The sequence below is a fragment of the Sebastes umbrosus genome, chromosome 8 (assembly GCF_015220745.1).
Source record: "Sebastes umbrosus isolate fSebUmb1 chromosome 8, fSebUmb1.pri, whole genome shotgun sequence".
In the NCBI taxonomy this organism is placed as follows: domain Eukaryota; kingdom Metazoa; phylum Chordata; class Actinopteri; order Perciformes; family Sebastidae; genus Sebastes; species Sebastes umbrosus.
This window is the reverse complement of record NC_051276.1, coordinates 13,224,673-13,244,623: the sequence shown is the minus strand read 5'-3', so window position 1 is coordinate 13,244,623 and position 19,951 is coordinate 13,224,673. Positions and strand designations below refer to the sequence as shown.

Sequence of the window (19,951 nt, the reverse complement as noted above, 5' to 3'; positions counted from 1 at the left end):
TGCCGGAAGACAGCAGTGGAATACATCCATGGTGGAAACGCGAGTGCCGGCCAGTACAGAAAGCATAGCTTACTGTTATCTAAAAGATTTTCAATGTCATGGCAGAATATTTAGATGATTTCGACAATGTGGATGAAGTCTTTGAATATGATGACCACCCGTTTTTATTTGAGCCAGAGCATACGGATATTCAGATTTCACAGTGAGACTTCTCCTCGAGCAGGACTTGGACTTAATAACAAACAGACTGGATCGAGCGAAATGTAAGGAAAAACGTTACATTCCTCTATAGGTCCTTTCCATAATGTTGTCAGACACTTATAATAACAATCTGAGCCCTTCACTTTTAGAGAACGTAACTTTGCGTTGACGCTGCTCACTTGCCATCGCAGTTCATTTCGCTAGTGCTGGTTACAGCGTTCTCGCTCAATACTGGACCAGTTTAAAAAAGTGTTGTCCCCATTATTCAGTTAGTGTCCAGAGACCTGTTCTACGAAGCAGGATTTGGCGTTAGCGAGGTAACTTCAGGGTTAACCCTGGGTTTTCCGTCCTACGATGGTGGTTCACGTCTTACCGGGGTAGATCGCCATGGTAACATAATGCTAAACAGCTAACCTGCTCCGGAGCAGGTTATGTTCCAGATAAGAGATCAACTCGTATAAAAGCACCGCCTACTGACCAATCAAAGCTCGGTGCGCAGATTGTATGATAATATTACACAAATATGAAGAAATTACAGTCATAAAGGCTAAAAACAACACAGTTTAAACTGACAGATGCAGGAAGGACAGCTGAATTTATGCTGTAGGTGTTTACCGCTTTGAATTACGTTTATATATTTATATTTTTACTTGCTCTTGAGTCCGTTTCACACCGCCAGAGAGGGGGGGCGCAGCTGTAAGAAGGTTGAAATACTCATACATGCTACATGATTGATAAAGGGCATAATGAAGTGTAATCCATTCATCTATTACACTTCTAATAGCTATAACTATCTAGATGACTATATCTGACTTTTGAGTATTCCGTTAAATTAATAAGTCTGTTAATTTACACATTCACACATTTGGAGTTTTTTCCTTTACCAGTTGTCCTTCCTGCATTTAGCAGCTTCAACTGTGTTAATTTTAGCCTGGATTATGTGTTTAACTTCTTTGTATTTGTCTAATATGGTTTGCTTTTCCTTTGTAAAATGTGCCGCTCTGCCTGTCTGTCTGCAAGTCTGTGGACTTGTCCATGTCTGTGATTGGTCAGATGCTGCAAACACCGCTCCGTTCATGTGAACGAACTCGTAGCCAGATGGAGAAACCCTGGGTTGATTTACCGAGTTGATAACCACCGTCGGAGGACCGCTTAGCAGGATCTCGTTTGTTAGCGTTCTGGTTGACAAATACCAAAGTTACCCTTTAACCCATCATATTGAATCAGTCAGAGGTGCCTTGAAAATAGCCAGGTTGCTCTTTGTTCTACCAATCAGCCAATCAATCAATCAATCAGTCAGTCAATCAATCAATCAATCATAACTCTTCTCTCCATTACAGAAGCTTAAACCAGCTCTCTCATCTCTGCTTAACTCTGTCAGTCTGTCTGTCTGTTTGGCAACTCATGAGTGGCTGAAGATGCAGTTTTATCTTTGTGTTTCTGTCTCTTCTCTCTGTGTGTAAACATAGTCATCACTGGTGAGTAAACACAAGTAACAATAGTAGCACCAAACTATTTGATGCCTCTCCCTACAGTCCTGCCCTCACCTCACCTCACTTTATGACTGGAGGAACCTTTTCCATCATTCACTGTGTTCATTATCTTGTTTTATCACTTTATACAAACATTATCTGTGTAATTTCATTCAATTTATTTATTATTATTTTTTAATTATGTTTAGCTCATGTGTGCAAACGGTTATTTTGGGTAATTGTCAATAAAAATATTCTGCTCTATGATTGAAATTGTCACATTAACCACACATTATCAGAATAAGCTTCATAGCTCCATTATCCCCCAAAAATATAGATTATGCAACATTAAAATGCATAATCTATAACTTTGTTCATGTCATGTATTTAATGTCAGACATTGTGTTGAGAAGATGTTCATGTTGACTGTGTCTTTATATGTGTGGGTGTGAGTGTTTGTGTACACATACTGTATATATTTACATTTTTCACTGTATGTTATCAGGATTTGTGTATTGATGTGTAGTCTGAGTCTTCCACTGTGTGACAGGTCACTGCATGATTTCACTCTTTGCCCTCACCTCTGTTATGTAGCCTGCAACACATTAACTTTAAACTGTCCCACTTTGAGCTGATGGCAACTCTTTTTGTGGCTTTATTACTGCGACACTTGTATAATTTTCCCCAAGCTCCTGTTTCTTTAGTTACATATTGTTGTCCCAGCCTAGAAATAAAATGTTAATGGTTAATTTAAACGGCTTTAACATTACACCAGGGGGATGGCAGTTGAAAACTAGCTTGCAAATTAGTGCATCCCATTGATTGAGGTTTTAGGAACAGAAGTTATTATATCTTATTTAACCTTTATTTAACGAGATAAAATCTCTTTTGCGATGGTGATCTGGCCAAGAAGGCAGCAAAGATAAATGTCAAGTGCATGTCGATTTCATACATACAATTTAAAAAAAACAAAACAATAAATAATAAAATAATAAAATTTCTGTAAAAATGCCATTAGTACTCCTAAATACTCTGTAATACTGTAGTACATGTAGTTTAGGAACAGTTAAATCAGCATCATAAATGTCATGAATGGAGTATAGTAGAATAGAAAATACTTTGTACGCAAAAATTTGTCTTTGCAAAAACTGCTATTAAAAAGGGTACATTAAAACACAACACATCAGACAGGACACAATAAAATAAACAAATAAGAACACAGTACACCAATAGAAGCTACATTAAAAGGAGCACCATACTTGATGGTGAGGACTGAATCAAGGTTAGATAAATAGATGTAAAATTCAGTGTGCAAGCTGGCTTCAGAAAGTAGGTCCTTACAGTTTAAGATACTTTATGGGGATTTTTTTGTAGATGTTTTTATTTGCACGGGGGACTCTGTGATGCTGTAAAAGCACTTTTGCATGTCAGCCAAAGTGGGATCAAAGACAATTTGTTAATAATATTTAAACATGTGGTTCTGGTACTTTCACACACCTATGACCACACACACACACACACACATGGCCACTGCAGCACATGTGTGTAAGTCACAACTACATACCTAATATAGCTGATGTGTGACACTGAGGGTGTTGAGCAATATGGCTGACGAAGGGGCTTTTTTCCTGAAAGGGAACAAACTGTATCAGTGCACTCTCATGTTATTGATCTCAGTGTTTCCTCTCTCCCTGCTGTTGAGCAGCATTGATCTGATATCTCATATCACCAGACACACAGGGCGGAAAACTAGACATTTACAGGAATGTATCCCTCCTCCTAGTCCATAAACACCCGTGTTCTGCAAGCTACAAGCCCTTTTACTGCTGAACACTGTGGCCAAATCACTATATCTGTCTTACATCATCAAAGCTTACGGGTTCAGGTCCGCAGGTCAGCATTTTGCACAGCTCCCTCTCAACGTGTTCAGCACTTCTCTTGTCCTTATTCACCCATCTTTTGGATATCTCATTTCTCATCCTCTCTCTCTGTCTTTGTCCTTTTCTGTGCAGAAGAAACTGGTGTTGACATTTCACACCTCGACCCCTGCTGCGTGTAAGCACCTATGGAAGTGCGGGGTGGAGAACCAAGCCTTTTACAAGTGCGTCTACACACACACACACACACACACACACATATCCAGGAAATGTGTTGAGCTGCTCTTGAACTCAGACACACTTGAGACTGTAGAGTATTCTTCCATGCCTAAATGTCCTTTCCACCTGAAGATTAATAGTTGATATTTATAGGGGAAAAATGCAAAGATGTTTAACATAGATACATTATCATATATTGTAAATATATAATAGATATCGATATGACACTGATCTAGTTGGTAACTGTTAGATCAGTTTTTAAATATATTTAAATGTAATCTTCTTTAACGTCCCGACAAGGTATGACATGGTACTAATGGATTCTTTAGGTTTTCCAGTTTCATATGATATCTGTACCTTCACTCCAGCTCTAAGACCGAGCCTGCTACAGCCTCTGAAAGACAGTCAAGTTGGTCGGGATCGCAGACGATCCTGCGATCCCGCAGCTAGCTTGTCGGGAAGGAGGCTAAATAACGCTGCAAAGCTGGGCTAAATTTTGGCGAGGAAAAACTGGTATGGACATTTTCAAAGGGGTCCCTTGACGTCAGACCCCAAGATATGTTAATGAAAATGGGTTCTATGGGTACCCACCAGTCTCCCCTTTACAGACATGCCCACTTTATGATAATCACATGCAGTTTGGGGCAAAAAACATGCAGTTTTTTTGCATGCAGTATAAATGTGTTATTTTCGCCCATTCTAAAATGATGTATTTGAATATTTCTGCATACTGGGGTACCAAAATAGTCTTGGAATTACATAAATTGGGCATCACTGTAAAGCTGAGACTCTTGTGGATCCAATGAGCCTGATTGTATTAATGTGTGATGATGTTACTACCCATAGTAGCCATTTCATTGTAGTGAGATCAACTTTACAACCACAAACTAGAGACCTAGAGCATTCAGAGGATGGATGGCTTATCTAGGTAGATTGACAATAAGGGGGTTTCTGAGCAGTTTCCAGAACAGAAGTGCTCGCCATCTAATCGCCGTAAAATGCAATTCTTGCAGAAATCTCCAAATGTCAAAAGTTTTTGATGCCAAATTATAGCATGGCTTTTTCTATGGTGTTCCTCAAGGTCTTGGTGTCTTAATGTGGTATTTTGGAGGGATTATTGATCATTATTATCAATTCTCGACTAGTAAAAAAAAAAGGTTAAATTTAGCACTAAATCTGTGTAAGGAATGGTATCAACCCAAAGATTGCTGCAACAACTTATGAGACATAATAGAGCATGGCCATAATATAGTTCAATCATTATGTTCTAAGCCCATATACACTTTTCTTATTAATTTTAAATAATTGATTGATTAATTAATTATTTTTTATTTATCTTATTAATGACTAGAAGAACTTGACACACAGTGCCGAGCTGCATCTCAAATTGATCTTCAGGTTCCCAGCTTTCAGATGATGTACACCACTTCTATGTGACGTACTGTATACTGCTGACCTGCTATCTCCCCTTAAAGACCCCCTGTACCTCCATAACAAAGACAAAAACGGGTCTATTGTGGGTCTCAGAGGGTTAAATTAGTTTTATACCTCTGTCATTTCCTTTGTCTTTTTCACACTCACAAGTGGCTGAAATCTGCTTTCCTTCATGTCCCACTTGTTAATGATTTTTAGCACATTATCACTCTTTGATGTTCCTGCCTCTCTGTGGCTCTGCTACAATATGCTGCTGTCCTTCACCGGGGAGCAGCTGATGGCTCCGAGGCCGTCGCTCTGAATTCACAGAGACTATTGACGCTGCGGGTGCGTCAGAAATGGAAACAGGCTTGGGGTGAAGGCGAAAGTGAGAGGACGAATGGAGAATAAACCTTGTCTGCGGTCATGGTTGTGACAAGGTTGCGAACAAATAAAATAAGTGTTCTTGTTGCCTCAGTCAGGGTTCAGTGGAAAAATCAGCAAAGCAATTTAATGATAGTCAGACAACAACACAGGAAGTTGTCAGACTTGACTACGTAGTTAAACAAAACATCCCAACAATTTAAAGACTTAAACTATCCATAATTCTCCTCTGACAACTTGAGAGACCCTGATCCCTGATATATATTGTTTTGTCAAATGGAAAAAAGGCCACTCTAAAAATAAGTAGAAAAACAATGAATACAAAGTATTTCAAAATAGAAATAGATATTGAAATTGGCTGGGAGTATTAGGACGTGTCATAATAAGTCTGTAATGCTCAAAACAAGTATTTTTTCACTTAACAAGATATTTTTAAGGTGCATTGTCTAAAAAAAAAATCCCTATATCTCACTGAAATGTTACTTGTTATATGTCTTTTATTAAATGAGATATTTTGACCAGTAATTAGACAAATATACTTGGTAAGTTTTAGCATTTTAGCAGTTTCCAAGGTCAATAATGAACTCTCAATCTTTAAGTCAACAAGTAGAGCTGACACAATGAGTTGATTAAACAATCAGTTCATCAACAGCAGATTAATCGCCAACGATTTTGATTAATCATTTAAGTCAATTTTCAAGCAAAAATGCTAAACATTACCTGGTTCCAGCTTTTAATTAGCTGCTTTTCTTTGTCTTCCATCACAGTAAATAACTGAATATCTTTGGGTTTTTAGAAATGATTACTTTAAAAAAAAAAACATCAGATTAATTGATAATGAAAATAATCTTGAGCTGCAGCCCTAACAACAAAGACGACAAGTCCCTAAAGTGTGAAATTTGAACATCTGAAATGTCCATGGACAGCAGGCCGAGTCCATCTGCTGAGGAAGATGGTGTGATACAAACAAAAGCTCTAGCACAGCGTGGACCTTGAATGGACCTTATGGTGAGATTGTTTTGTCTCATTTTCAGGGCTCTCAAAATCATTGTGTGTCTTCCTTTGCTGTATTTGCTGTATACTTTTTTATTTGCCGCTACAATGAGCCAGTTTTCCCACAGATCTTGTGTCATCTTGTTTAAATTACATAACATTTTAAAAAGCTTACAAAAGGGAAACCTAAAGTTATTAAAGCTTCTCATAGCAGCCTGTATAACCCTTGACAGTGACAACAGCTCATGTGTCTCTGAGAGGCGGACAGAGAGGGAGGGGATGTCATGTCGGATGTCGGACAAGCATCAGAGCCGCTTAATCAAATCAAAAGTGAATTGAGTTTGTAAATGGCAGCCAAGCAGAGCGTTGTGAACGTACGACCTCTCCCTCTCACAATAAGCAGAGCAGAGGTGTGTGTCCACCATCTCTGCTGCATGATAAATGATCCCGAACCAAACATGAAGGTTTGATCTACGACTTTTTAAAATGGTACACCTTGAAACACTCTTCTTCTCCTCTTCTACTTCCTAAGAGGCTAGTCTGTGCTCAGGGTTAATGTTACAGTCAAACAAAAACACATGGAAATGTTTTTACAAGAATGAGTTGTTCAGTGTTTGTGACTCAGATGCTTTGTAATGATGAAGTTTTGCATCTCTTTTTGTTTCTTCCTCCTCCTCTCTCTGACAGGTGTGCAAAGTCGAGTCAGATAAAGACAGTTTCCAGCAGCAACATCTTCTTCAAAGGCAGCAGGTTCAGATACAGGTGAGTCAGTATTCAAGTTTCATAACAGAAGGCATACTTCTTCTTTTTTTTTTAAAGACAATACAATAACAGACAGAATTTTGACTGCAAATGAGGCATAATATGTGTAAAAGGAAAGTGAGCGAGATCTGTATGTGCGAAGAGAGTTGGAAAACAGAAACAAGGGAAAAAGGGGAACCACAGGAGAGAAAGTTATGCATGAATTTAGGGGGATACAGAGTCAGATTTAAAGTAAGAGGTATGAGGTACTTATGCATAGTCGGTGTGGTACCTACAGTAGATGATGGTCGGCATGCCACCAGTTTGGAGAAACTGGAGAAAACAGACAGGAGTACCGACACTGGAGCAAAGCAATACAGTGCTGTGGATGGGGACGGCAGAAACATTTTTTTTTAGCCACCTAAAAGAAAGGCTCACCTAAGAAAAAATCAATATCAGTTTAAGTGTACGCTATATTTAAAATATTTTAATCGCTTTATCTTGCCATCAGACAGCTCTTTCTGATGGGGAACTGAACTGAAAGTGAAACTAGCTCACTTCAAAGCAGCCGGACTCCGTTGACAACAACAGTATAGTTAAGTTTCACTTTCAGAGTAAATATAACATACACTTAAACAGAGTTTAAGTGGCTAAAATACGATGTGCTACTGGCCCGTCCACAGCCAGCCCGTTTTTATTCCCAGGGCGTCAAATACCGAGGCTTTGTCATGGCAATCGGCGTTCAATACCACCGCACAAGGCACCCCTTAGCGTTGGTATGCAATGCACTGGGCGTTCCATTAACTACGATGTAAACCCATCCGTGTCAATATTAATGCTCAGGGAAAATGCGTCGGGGGTGTGGTGACATGCTGGGAGGGACAGTGGATGGGTCCAACAAACACAAGGCTTTCAACCAGGAACCGCTGTTCGTGTCCCGTGCATCACATTACATTCAGCTGTGCCTCATGTTCACAGCGTTCAGAGTCATTTTCACCGTATAAACGTAGTAGTTTTAAGCCCCACCATGTAGTTCTTTCCAAAACCTAACTATTGTGGTTTTGTTGCCTAATCGTTAAGTGACGCCAAGGGGCGTGACAAAGCGGTGGTACGTGACGAGTTGGGATGAGAATGTGTTGCCATGGCAGTACATTGCTTTGCTTCTGTGTCGATGCTCCTGTCTGTGTCTCCGAACTGGGGCCTGCTGACTGTCATCTACTGTAGGTAATACACACTGACAATGGATAAGTACCTCATACACCCCCACTTTGAAACATCCAAACTATCTCTTTAACCACTTGAGAGATTTTAAAAATGAAAATTCACCTGCAGTTCATCAGCAGGTCAACACTCAACTACTACTCCATCACTGTATTTTGCAATTATATTTCACCTTTTACTGTAGATAGAATCATTTGATTTCAGCCATTTATTGGGAGTGACTAAACCAGTGACCTTGCACTAACCTGAGAAATATACACACGTGCTGATTTACCTTGAATCCATCAACAAGCTGCAGATCCAAACGCTGCTTCTCCTCTTTGTACATCCAGCTTAGCTTCTGTAATTTACTGACCCTAATATCACAGAAAAGCCTCTATATAAGTCTGTTATTGAAGCCATGTTATCTCGGATTCTCCTCTCAGACAAAGCTCTTTACCAGGCTTACACTTCGGTCCGCTCCATTTCATCAGCTCGCTAAAGCAGTTTGGCTCAAGGGCTCAATGATGAGTAATAGCATATGGTGGAGTTTGTTCTGAATTATGGGAATTGGTCATTTGTGCAAATGCAAAGAGGAAAGAGATTTGCGGTCCACAAACGGAGGCAGGTTTTATGAGCAGAGCAGATCTTTATCTTATTGGAGCAGCATTTTCCAGCCCACAGTGTTGATGTGACTCTCCACTTGTGCTGTCAAGTGGATTTCTACCACCCCAGATGTTTCAGCTCACCCTCTAATTTACAGCCTAACCATCAATCTCAGCAACAATAGACTAATGGGTGGGATGGTGGAGCCTGCTGGCTTGAAAAAGAGTGGTCAGAGTCCAGAAACTCCAGGCACCCAACAATCAGACTAATGGAGCCACTGACCGCGCTGGCAGGAAGCTGATTATGAGCAACAACTGCAAAACACAAATGCAAAATTACATGTTTCTCTTCTGACGTAGTCATATCAGTTCAGACTCGCTTGTCTCCAACTTGACAGAGACACAAAGACGAGCATCAGACGGTTTTGAGAAGCTTTTCATTGGCTTCCCATATCAGTTTGAGTCTTTTACGCAATAAGAGCCTGATGAGCTCAAGTAGATCTGCATGTGCAACAATTTAAAACAAGAAATGATTGACTCTTTTAAAGATTTTTGCTTTTTCTGCACAGAAATTACCTGTCAATGTTACTTGTTAGCCACTTTGTGTGACCTTTGCCTTAGTCTATGCTTTAAAGGGACTATTTGTAACTTTCAGAAATGCTTGTTAACAGCGACACCTGTGGCCTTGAAATCAACGAAAGTCAGCGTCGAGCTCACGCTTGCTCGCTCTAAATAGACATGAACGAGCATCGCTCAAAACAGTGAGGCGACACACGTCAGCTAAAAGCACAATATCACTCTATATTTCAGCTGCTTGGCAGTAATGTTAGCTGACCAGACAAAGGTCTCTCCATGAATCACTGCTGATCCTAGTGTTGGCTTTTCCTGCCTCAGCGCAGGCTCAGGCAGCGGGGCTCCTCAACAAGTTACGTTATCGCCTCCCGACCGCAGCCGGCAGCCGCAGGGAGACACCGGCACCCGGTCGGTAACGAGACGACAACGTAACACGTGGAGGAGCCCCGTCACTTCACAAGACACGGAAAACCTCTGTTGGTCTGGAGGAGCTGCAGCATTTATTTCTGCACAAACGTCCACTCTACATTCACCAAATATTCTCAGAGCTAAACTAACTCGTCTGCAGTGTGGAGTGAGCGCGCGTTCACGTCTAGTAGAGGTGTAGCGAGTACGCGAGAACGCACGCTCTGTCTGAGTGAAGGTAAGCAGGCAGCGGAGACAAGGCTCCAGCCACACGCGAGCACGCCTATGCGAACGCGCATGTGTGGCGACCCGCTACATTTATACGCTTAAAAAGTTACAAACAGTCCCTTTAAAGAATATTTTGCTGTTGTTTTAATTCATTTTTAATGTTTTGTAAAGCTATTTGTAGTGGAAATATATAAATTACAGTATCTTTGACAGCAGTTGCACCTCTTTTTGTCTTTCTTGCTATGAATGTGTGTTTCTGCCTGTTAGTGGACGAGTAGCCAAGGAGGTGATAGAAGCCAGCTCAAAGATTCAGAGAGAGCCACCAGACGTGCGCAGGTAAGGACAACTAACAAATCACCTGCACTCTCTCACACAGTTATTGCCTGTGTGCTTATTAATACACTGCTACTGAGGGATATTACAAGTAAAGATGTAATTATCATCCATTTATGGAATTGAAAATGTGCAAGTACAGATTGTGAAAATAGAGCAGACATGCTCTGATTGTGCGAGACAATATGCATCTCAACGTAACGCACAAAGCAGTCAGCGTAGTTGTTATTTGTGTTTTCAGAGCCCAGTTTGGTCAGAGTCGAAGTTTCAGCTCTCTGAGCCATAAAAACCTCATCATGAACATGGAACCGCTGGTACCTGCACTGCCCTCCCCCAACGAGTACGAAGAGACGGCCACAGACAATGGTAGGATGTTAACACATACACACACACACACACACACAGACCTCTGGCGCAGACCTCTGGAAAGTCACATGGGGTCTCCCTTGTGTATGAAGTAGCACATGCACATGCACAACCCTCAGACAGAAAGCGTTAATTGAGCAGCTGATGCTCCCATCCCTACATCAGTCTTGTCTCCCTGGAGACGCCAATTGCAGCAGGCTAAAAATAAGTTTACCACCATGCCCGTGTGTGTCTGTGTGTCTGACTTTGTGTGTGTTATACAGAAGAAGGTACACGGAAACAGAGCTAGCTTGTGTTGGAAAACTCAATTAGAAGTTATTTGTTTGGCTCCAAAGTGTCTGTCTCTGTTTAAGTCCTTGTATGTTTCTCTGTGAACATGCAAGCTTTTATGTGTTAGTTTTCCTGTATATGGGTGTTTGTGAATATTAGTGGTTGCATCATAATAGCATGAGTTTAACACATCCATGCTCAGCTATATTATCTGCAGTGAGCCCTGACACAGGGTGTGTGTGTGTGTGTGCATAATTACCCTTCTCCTTTCTGTTCTGTCCTATTTTTAGCATTATATTCTGTTTGTGTGTTATTAGTTCTGACGTCATATAGTATCCTTGGACCCCCTTAAAAGGCTCTATAAAAGCCCAATTCAAGCTATTATACTACTACTACTACTGCTACTACTATTATTATTATTTTTTCTTCTCATTTTACGAGTTCATTATTTGCTAATAATTTCCTATTAAATTCCTAAAATGTTTCCAGGAAAGAACTATGCAATTTTAAATTATAGTGAAAACAGGGTTTTTTGTTAAATAAATACATTATATATAATTTAAATTTAAGTAAATATTCATTAATTATACATTTATTATTGGAAACATAATTCCCCATTTTTGTTGAATTGTATGCTCATCTGTGTTGTATGCAACATTTTCATGTTGTTTGCAGCTGACTAAAAGACTTAAATTTAAGCCAACAATTGATTAAAACAATTACTTGGAAGTGCACCAATCAAACAGTGTATGCATTCCCTATTATATATATTTCATAGTTCTTTCTAGAAAATGCTTAACAGATTATTTAGAAATGATGTAGGAGTGCGTAGCCATAGTGGTGGGGTGTATTTCAGTTAAGCTTTCCATCAGCTGGCCTGTTGACACCTGGCTCACAGCTGAACTTGGATCAGTTCTCTCCCCTTGAGAGGGTAGAGGAGTATCTGATGAGGGGATGTGGCCGAGAACAGCAACACTGCCCAGGAGAAAACCCAATCAAGCAGCACAGCGTAGTTGGTATTTAAGGGTTTTTCCCCCAAAGGCACCACCTTCCCCGAGTAGATTTATGTAGTCTATAAAAAGTCCTGACATCACTGTGAGCTTTAATGTTTCCCTCGTGACATTTTTTGCATGTTATCGTTCTTCTCTGTCCCCTTTTCTCTCCATTATTATTCCTGACACTCTCCACTGTGACCTATTTCCTGATTACAGCATAAATCTTGTTGTTAGGGAGAAGGTAGCAGGTATAGGGGAGAGCACATGGTCAGATTACACATGACAACACGAGAGCCGGGAGTTAAAAGAGATAGGAGAAGGAGAGAGAAGAAAATGGACTGTAGCGCTGAGAGGATGAACCAAGGTTAGGAAGGATGTGCTCCACAGGCTCAAGTTGGATAAAAGGATGTAGAGGACGGAGGAGTGTGTGTCGCAAAGCATAAGAGGAGGATGTGAGGGTGAATGTAAGACAAATTGAAGGTCATGTTACAGAAGAAATTGGATTTAAGAGAGGTGAAAGAAAAGAAAAGTTATGTAAATGTGTGTGAGTGTGTCTGGTAGTTTTGCTTTTAGAAGTAAGGGGGAAGTCAGGTGTCAAGTCAAATTGATAATAATGCTTTCAATAATAATGTTAATCCAACAAAAGAATTAGAAATATTATATAAATGATTGTAGTATTAATGCACTAACCCTGCATAACATCTCATTTTGTTTAGTTAGAAGCCTGAAGAATGTAAGACAGTACAAGTATTCAGATCCTTTACTGAAGTAAAAGTAGCAATATCGCACTGTGAAAATATTACACTGCAAGTAAAAGTCCTGCATTCAAGACCTTACTTAAGTAAAAGTATGTTAGTATTATCAGCAAAATGTACTTAAAGCTGGGGTCGGCAACATTTGAGAAACCAGCAAGAGTGAGCTAGATTTTGAAGCCACTCCCCCACTATTATCATTATGAACATAAACATAGCCTTTTCAACAAATATAACAAAAATGATTTCTAAAGTACATTATTACTTGGCTTTGTTGAATACTTGATTCTGATTGGTCAATTATGGCTTTCTACGGTCTGTTATTTCTTTATAGCAGACCGTTGCTATGGATAACACACCGTTGCTATGGGCGCAGTTCTGATGTTGGACCCTGGAGGACCATTTTTGTGTCAAATTATTGATTTCTTAAGTAAGTAGCCGTGTAATATGAATGTTTACCCAAAAAATGCAGAGTACTGAGTGAGTGTCTGCAGACTCTCCTCTCAGGCTGAGCCACCACCCATCACTGGGTTAGAGCAGCCTGCAGCCTTAGAGACAAAACTCAAGCAAAAAGTGCCTCAAACCCTCCCTCTTGCTCGTAAAGCTTAATGCAGTGAGTGCTCGGCACTGTAGATGAGTGTATAAACATTTGTATCAACTCAGTCCAGTTTCTATCATCTAGATTTTGGCAGCGAGACACAGTTTAGAGAGATTTTAGTGCATAAATCCAGCTGAAACTATAAGGTGTGTGTGTGTGTGTGTGTGTGTGTGTGTGTGTGTGTTGGTCCATACTACTGGGTTATTGCTGTTGTGTTGTATCTTCATCCATCCATCCATCCATCCATCCTTTTATCCATCCCTTTATCCATCCATCCATCAACCTTTTCTCTCCTCTCCTCTCCTGTTACCTAACTCCTTCCCTCCATCTTTTACAGCCCACCCCACCTTCTCTCTCCCTCCTCACTTCCTTCATTCTCACACATAGACCCGACCCGTGGCCTTTAGGCTTTCACACATGTACAGTACAATCATGCTGATGAGCCATCACTCTCTTCAAACTGTTCATAGACTTCTCTCTCTCTCGCCTCTTGTGACAGAATTTACGGCCATTGCCTCACTTTCCCCACCTCTCCTCCTCTTTCTGTCTTTCTCTCATGTTACCTCATCCCATTTAGAGGAAAATCAATTCTTCTTGGCTCAGGGTCAAAGAGCTGCAGCAGTAAGCATCCTGTCTCCATTGGTTAGTTTGGGAGGGGCAGGAGGTAGTCATCAAATCAAGGGCCTCATGCAGCACTGACAGGAAACAGGCTGAGTAATGACACCAGATTCAATTTAAAAATGTTTCCTTCTGCAGTTCCTGCTACTCTGCGGTGTATGCTCCTCAATAAAATGCAAGTCATTTTAGTTGTTTATTATTTCAAAAATTGTTGAACCATGCAACATTTTGGATGAATAATAGCTATTGATGGAAATGTTTTGGATTTTGGATTGGTTTGTGGCATCGTCTGCAGTTCCAGATCAGATTCTGATGGATTCACTACATTTTACCCCGAATCGTCAAAGGCCCTGCATGGGTCAACCCAGAATTACCCAGATTTGGAAGATGACAAGTTAGATGATAATGCTTTGGTCTATGGTCAATGTCTAACACCAGCCAGGTCTCCTAAAAATTATGTTCCCACACAATGAAACGACATTGTCAATTACGTTTCGAGGGAAACGTATTTTCTCCCAGATTACGTTTGTTTGTTGGTCGTGTCTAGAAGGTAGCCCGCAAATTACAAAAATGTGCAAAAACTTGCAAAAAACACTCACGAGACTCGTTGCCCGACAACCTATCCTAACCTTAGCTATTCAAGGTCAATGCCTATTCTTAACCATCTCACGAGAGTTTCACAATTTGCATATGACCTTCTAGACACAACCTTGTTTTTGACGGAACACAAATATATTGCTAATAGTCCACGTAGGGAGGAGGTCCGGGTGGATGGTTGGGTCAACACAGGACTTTCACCCAGGAGTCTGCTGTAAATCAGTCAAAAGTCAGCGTATTTTAATTTACGTCCGGAAGTTAAATATCATAACAAACATACTTACGTATCTTAAGCCAAACCCTGATGTTTTACTGAACCTAACCTACTCACTTACTAAAGTAGTTTTGTTGTGTTTTTGTTTTGTTTTGTTTCAATTTACACGTGACATGTATGAAGTGCGACCGTAATCTGGGAGAAAATGTGTTTCCCTCAAAACGTAATTGAGAATGCTATTTATTTGTATGGGAATGTAATTTTGTAGGAGACAGGGTTGCTAACACTTATAAGTGGACTGAAAGTGAACTGACAATTTTAGAAGACAACTAAACGCTGAATAAGACACTTTTTTGGCTACCAAATTGTTAATATTAACTTTCATGAACACACTGTGAAAGTTGTAAGACAAAAACGCAGTAAAACTCCCAGACCGGACAACGTCGTGGTAGCAACCTGTCAATCACAAGGTAGCCACGCCCTAAAGCATCCCCTGCTTTATGGTCTATTTGACTCTAAATGGGACCATAATTTACTAAATGAACATCATGCTGTATTGAAGAAGACTTGAAACTACCTATTGAGACCATAAACTCATGTTTACAATGTTTACTGAGGTAATAAATCAAGTGAGAAGTAGGGTCATTTTCTCATAGACTTTTATACAATCAGACTTCTTTTTACAACCAGAGGAGTCACCCCCTGCTGGTTATTAGAAAAAATGCACTTTTGAGGCACTTCAGCATTGGCTTCAATTTTCAGACCCCAGAGTTGCCCACTGAGTGAGATTAAGGCCGGTATATGCTTAAAATGAACTTGTGTCATCCAACAACATCGAAAGACAAAAGCCGTTAGAAAAATGGCCACAGTTGAAGGTGTCATAAAAAGTGTGGAGATACAATGAATTGTATAAATGGGGGAAAACCTGGTTGTAGACCCCAAAAGTGACAGAACTTGTGTGAAGAATAAATTATTTAAAAAGGAGAGAGAGGTTCAAATCCTTCCTACTTTGTCATCTTGACACATCCATCCTATCGCTGCATGAAGTGGGCGTGATTGTTGTATTGTGGTTTTGGAAAGTTACAGAAATTGGCCAGAAGAACTTCTCTGTCTAGCTCTCATTACACAAATGCTTCTGTCACTTTTTGCATGTACAACCAAGTGCAACACCATAAATGCCTTCTAGTAAATCATTCTCCATTTCAGCAGCTCATGCAACTAGTTCATTTCGACAACATCGGCACCTTTATACAGCCAAACGCTGACTGTTTTAAGAAGGCTGCTGGCTGCAAGGACTTTGGGATAAAGTGTCCTCGAGATGGTCTAGGATCACCGTCTATATTCAGAGCACTAATCTCAGCCATTAGAGGGGAAACAGGAAGCTGACCCAAGGTCAGTGCTGACCTTGTTCTGTTTGTACAGCCTGTCCCCTTCTTATCTACCAAAATCCATAAGCGCACACACATACTGCTCATGTTTTGGCTACAGCTATCACTCATGGGTGTTTCATGGGGATTAGACTTGAAATTCGTGTCTCACATTTGAGGCTTCATCCTCACTCCACTGCCATCACTAAACACAACAACTGGGACCCTGGGAGTGATGCAACAAGTCTGCTTTTTTCCTCAAGCAAACTACTGTACAGTTAAATTCATATTAATGCTAGACTTCGTTCCTTCACAGTCCACGCTTGTCTATCTGTAGTCAAATATTAGCTCTGAGAGATGTATTTGAGTGATTGAAGTTTGTCTCTGTCTGACAGTGTTGTAGCAGATTTACTGCAGCGTGAAACAGAAATAAATGCTTCTGATAGGAGGGAAAGGCAGAGATATAGAAAGACCTGCAGAGAGGAAAGGAAAGTGATCCCCATCCCATCCTGGGTCAGGCCTGCCCCTTTGTAATCAGAGTTAGATTAGCTGCCCCTTTGCAGCTAGGACCACCTGGTTATATATAGAAACCGCAGCTTTGGGCCTGATCCTCCTCTAATGCCCCTCCACTCTTTGTTAACATCGCTGACATTCACAGGAGGGCCTGCTACGTCTGTGTACCAGAGAGAGAGAATGTGTCTGGTGTATGTCTCTCACCATCTCTCTCAGTGTGTATGTAAAGGCGTGTGTGTGTGTTCATACCCATCCCGGCCTCAGAGCTCAGCTGGCTGCCCGGTCAGTCGGGGCGTGGGGGTCTCACCGCAGACAGCTGGCTTTGAGGTTTGTCATCAGATCTGAACGATGGAGGTTCTCGAGCACAGAAACAGCAGTGATGTTGGAGGCGGCCTCATGCAGAGTGGTTTACAGCTGGGAGTCAGCGACCGACCCAACACAAGCGAAACCCTGAGCTGTGGGAGCCAGGGCAGGGCAGGGGGACTCGGGCTGGATGTGACTCCAACGAGGCTGGAGGATGAGAACATGGAGGAGGGACAGGCCGGACCTCTTGAAGTGTTCCACCCAGGGGAGTCTACGGATGAGCGGGACACATCGATAGTAGTGGCTGAGGCCTTGAGGTGCCAGGTTAAGATAACAACACGGCGGAGCGTGCATCTACGTATAGCCAATCACACGGCCCGGGATGTTTATGTACGGCTGGTGGGAAATGGGGGACGCATCGCCGGAATCAGTGCTGGAATTCAGAGAAATCTGCTGGAACAGAGTAAGATTGGGTGGCAAAGGCAGAAATACGTGTCAGAAATACATCAAGCTATGCATACAAGTTTATTATAGTGCATCTTTTGTCTTGCAGTTTCGTAAAGTTTAATGGCATTCAGTGAAGTTTCATTGAACTGTGCATTTCCTCAACACATCACATGAAAACTGAAGTACAGGCCTTTCCATACCTCTAGTGTGATGTATCTCTATAATTAAATCAGTATCGAAGAAATTAAACGTGCAGTAAATGTATGAGCTAGTTCAGCCAAGTAGTTGGGTTGCCAGGTTTGTTGTGGCAACCGTGTGGTGCAAACTGTGAGTATAATCCGTCAAACATCCTGAGACCCCTTTAATGTGCGTGTGAGTGTGAGTGAGTGAGTGAGTGAGTGAGTGATATTGAGTAGTAGGCAACATGATATTGAGTAGTAGGCAACATGCACAAACTTAGTGTGTTGAAGTAACTATGCATTAAGAAACCATTAATACCTAGTATAAGACAATACTTTAGTATTCTGTGTTTTCTGTCTGGGTGTGTAAAATATATTTAGAGAGAGGCGGCAAATATTTGTAGTAAAACAACAAATAAGATTTGGAGATTTGTGAATTGAAGATTTGAATGCAGCACCACAGAGGAGAGCTTCTACAACACTGAATTATCGTCTTAAAAGTTGGTTGTTTCCATGCTTTTATTTCAGTTTAAGTTTTATAAGACCATTTATGAGGTGGAAAAGTTTCTGACTTTAAAACCAACGTAAACATTTTGAGTCATTTCACAAAGACACATTTAAAGGGACAGTGTGTAGGATTTGGCCGCATCTGGCTGGCAATTCTGCAGTTCTGTGCTAGAAACATGGCAGAGCAACATGGTGGACTCCGTGAAGAGGACCTGCTCCCTATGTAGATATGAAGGGCTCATTCTAAGCTAACGAAAACACAAGGATTCTTAGATTCAGGTGATTATACACTAATGAAAACATAGTTATGAATATTATATTCCATTTCTGCTGATAGATCCCCTGAAATGTTACACACTGTTCCTTTAACAATAAAGCCTTATTAAAAAAGGATTACAAAAAGTTTTGATAAAAGAATGAATACTGATTTAACATGATATCTCCTTGTTTTTTTTATTTAATATTAGTGATAATTTGATGTACAGTTGGTCAGTAGGTCAGTAACTACACTCCCAGTATTCTGTTTGAAATGTTTTTTTAGGAATATGTAGACATTAAGATTAAGATAGGGTAATCAGGGTTCCCCTTCACTTATTGGCCTTATCTTGTTGGCATATTCAATGTCCTTGACCCAACACCGAATCTTCATCAGGTTTAGCAATGATGCTTTACAGCTGATCCTGTTCCAGTTACTCCATCGTAGTAGTAACAGGTGTTTAGTTGACAAAGTAGTAATCCCTAACATACATAAAGAGATATCTAATTGACAAGGAGAATAGCTGAGTAAACACATACAGTGACAGCTCTATTTGTGCACAGTTGCACAGATAAATATACTTTGGAGGTGTTTGGGTGTCAATGATGAGGTTGCATGCAAGATGAATAGCCTGTCAACACTTGGGAAAACCCTGCTCTGTGTGCATGAGTGTGTGTTTGTCTGTGTGCACGGTGGCCACACAGGAATGTAACACCTTGTAGTGTGAATCACCTCTTCTAAGGAGACGCTCGAACAGAAAGCAGACAGTAGTATAAATGGGAAAACAGCAGAGTGTGTTGTATGTGTTGAGAGGATTGCTACTTCTGACCCGGAAAAAGAAAACAATTTCTTCTTGTGAAGTCAGGTTTATTTAGTCATGACGTGAAATGAACTTGGCTGCTCAAATAGTAGTAATAGTAATAGTTTTTGAATGATCATCTGACCTGTCCTCTACCAAGACTCTCTAATGAGATGAATGCAGGAAGGGAAGAAGGGAAGTCATGACGTCACATCTGGGCTAGCCTCCATTCCACTAGCTTCTGTAACTCAATGCAATCCCTGAAAAAATGAAGCAGCATATTCTTAGACAAATCTCCATCCATACAGCAGTTGCTTTAAGAAACTGAAACCTTTGTGATTTTAACAAAGTTAAATTTGGTTTACTATATGAGCACAGAAAAAAAACTGAACTGAAGTGCACAAACGTCCCCCCACCAACATCATCACACCGCACACCACAGGACTAAAGCTGGAATAGTTTTAAATAAGAAAATGAGCGATAATATCTTTACAGCAAGTGCAATAGTAGTTGAATATGCCACTTA

At 40.6% G+C, this 19,951-nt stretch overlaps 1 protein-coding gene across 5 annotated transcripts in view; it reads left to right on the top strand.

Annotated features, from left to right (window-relative positions):
* Nucleotides 1-19,951, top strand: part of frmd3 (FERM domain containing 3) — a 70,659-nt gene that overhangs the window by 43,566 nt on the left and 7,142 nt on the right. For 3 of the 5 annotated variants that reach the window (XM_037777113.1, XM_037777114.1, XM_037777112.1), the window contains 5 exons: nucleotides 1,671-1,679; nucleotides 3,686-3,774; nucleotides 7,247-7,321; nucleotides 10,579-10,647; nucleotides 10,886-11,010. In XM_037777113.1, the coding sequence (XP_037633041.1) occupies nucleotides 1,671-1,679; nucleotides 3,686-3,774; nucleotides 7,247-7,321; nucleotides 10,579-10,647; nucleotides 10,886-11,010 (367 nt within the window). The remainder of the gene's footprint in view (nucleotides 1-1,670; nucleotides 1,680-3,685; nucleotides 3,775-7,246; nucleotides 7,322-10,578; nucleotides 10,648-10,885; nucleotides 11,011-19,951) is intronic. The other 2 variants (XM_037777115.1, XM_037777116.1) reach the window with 1 other exon arrangement.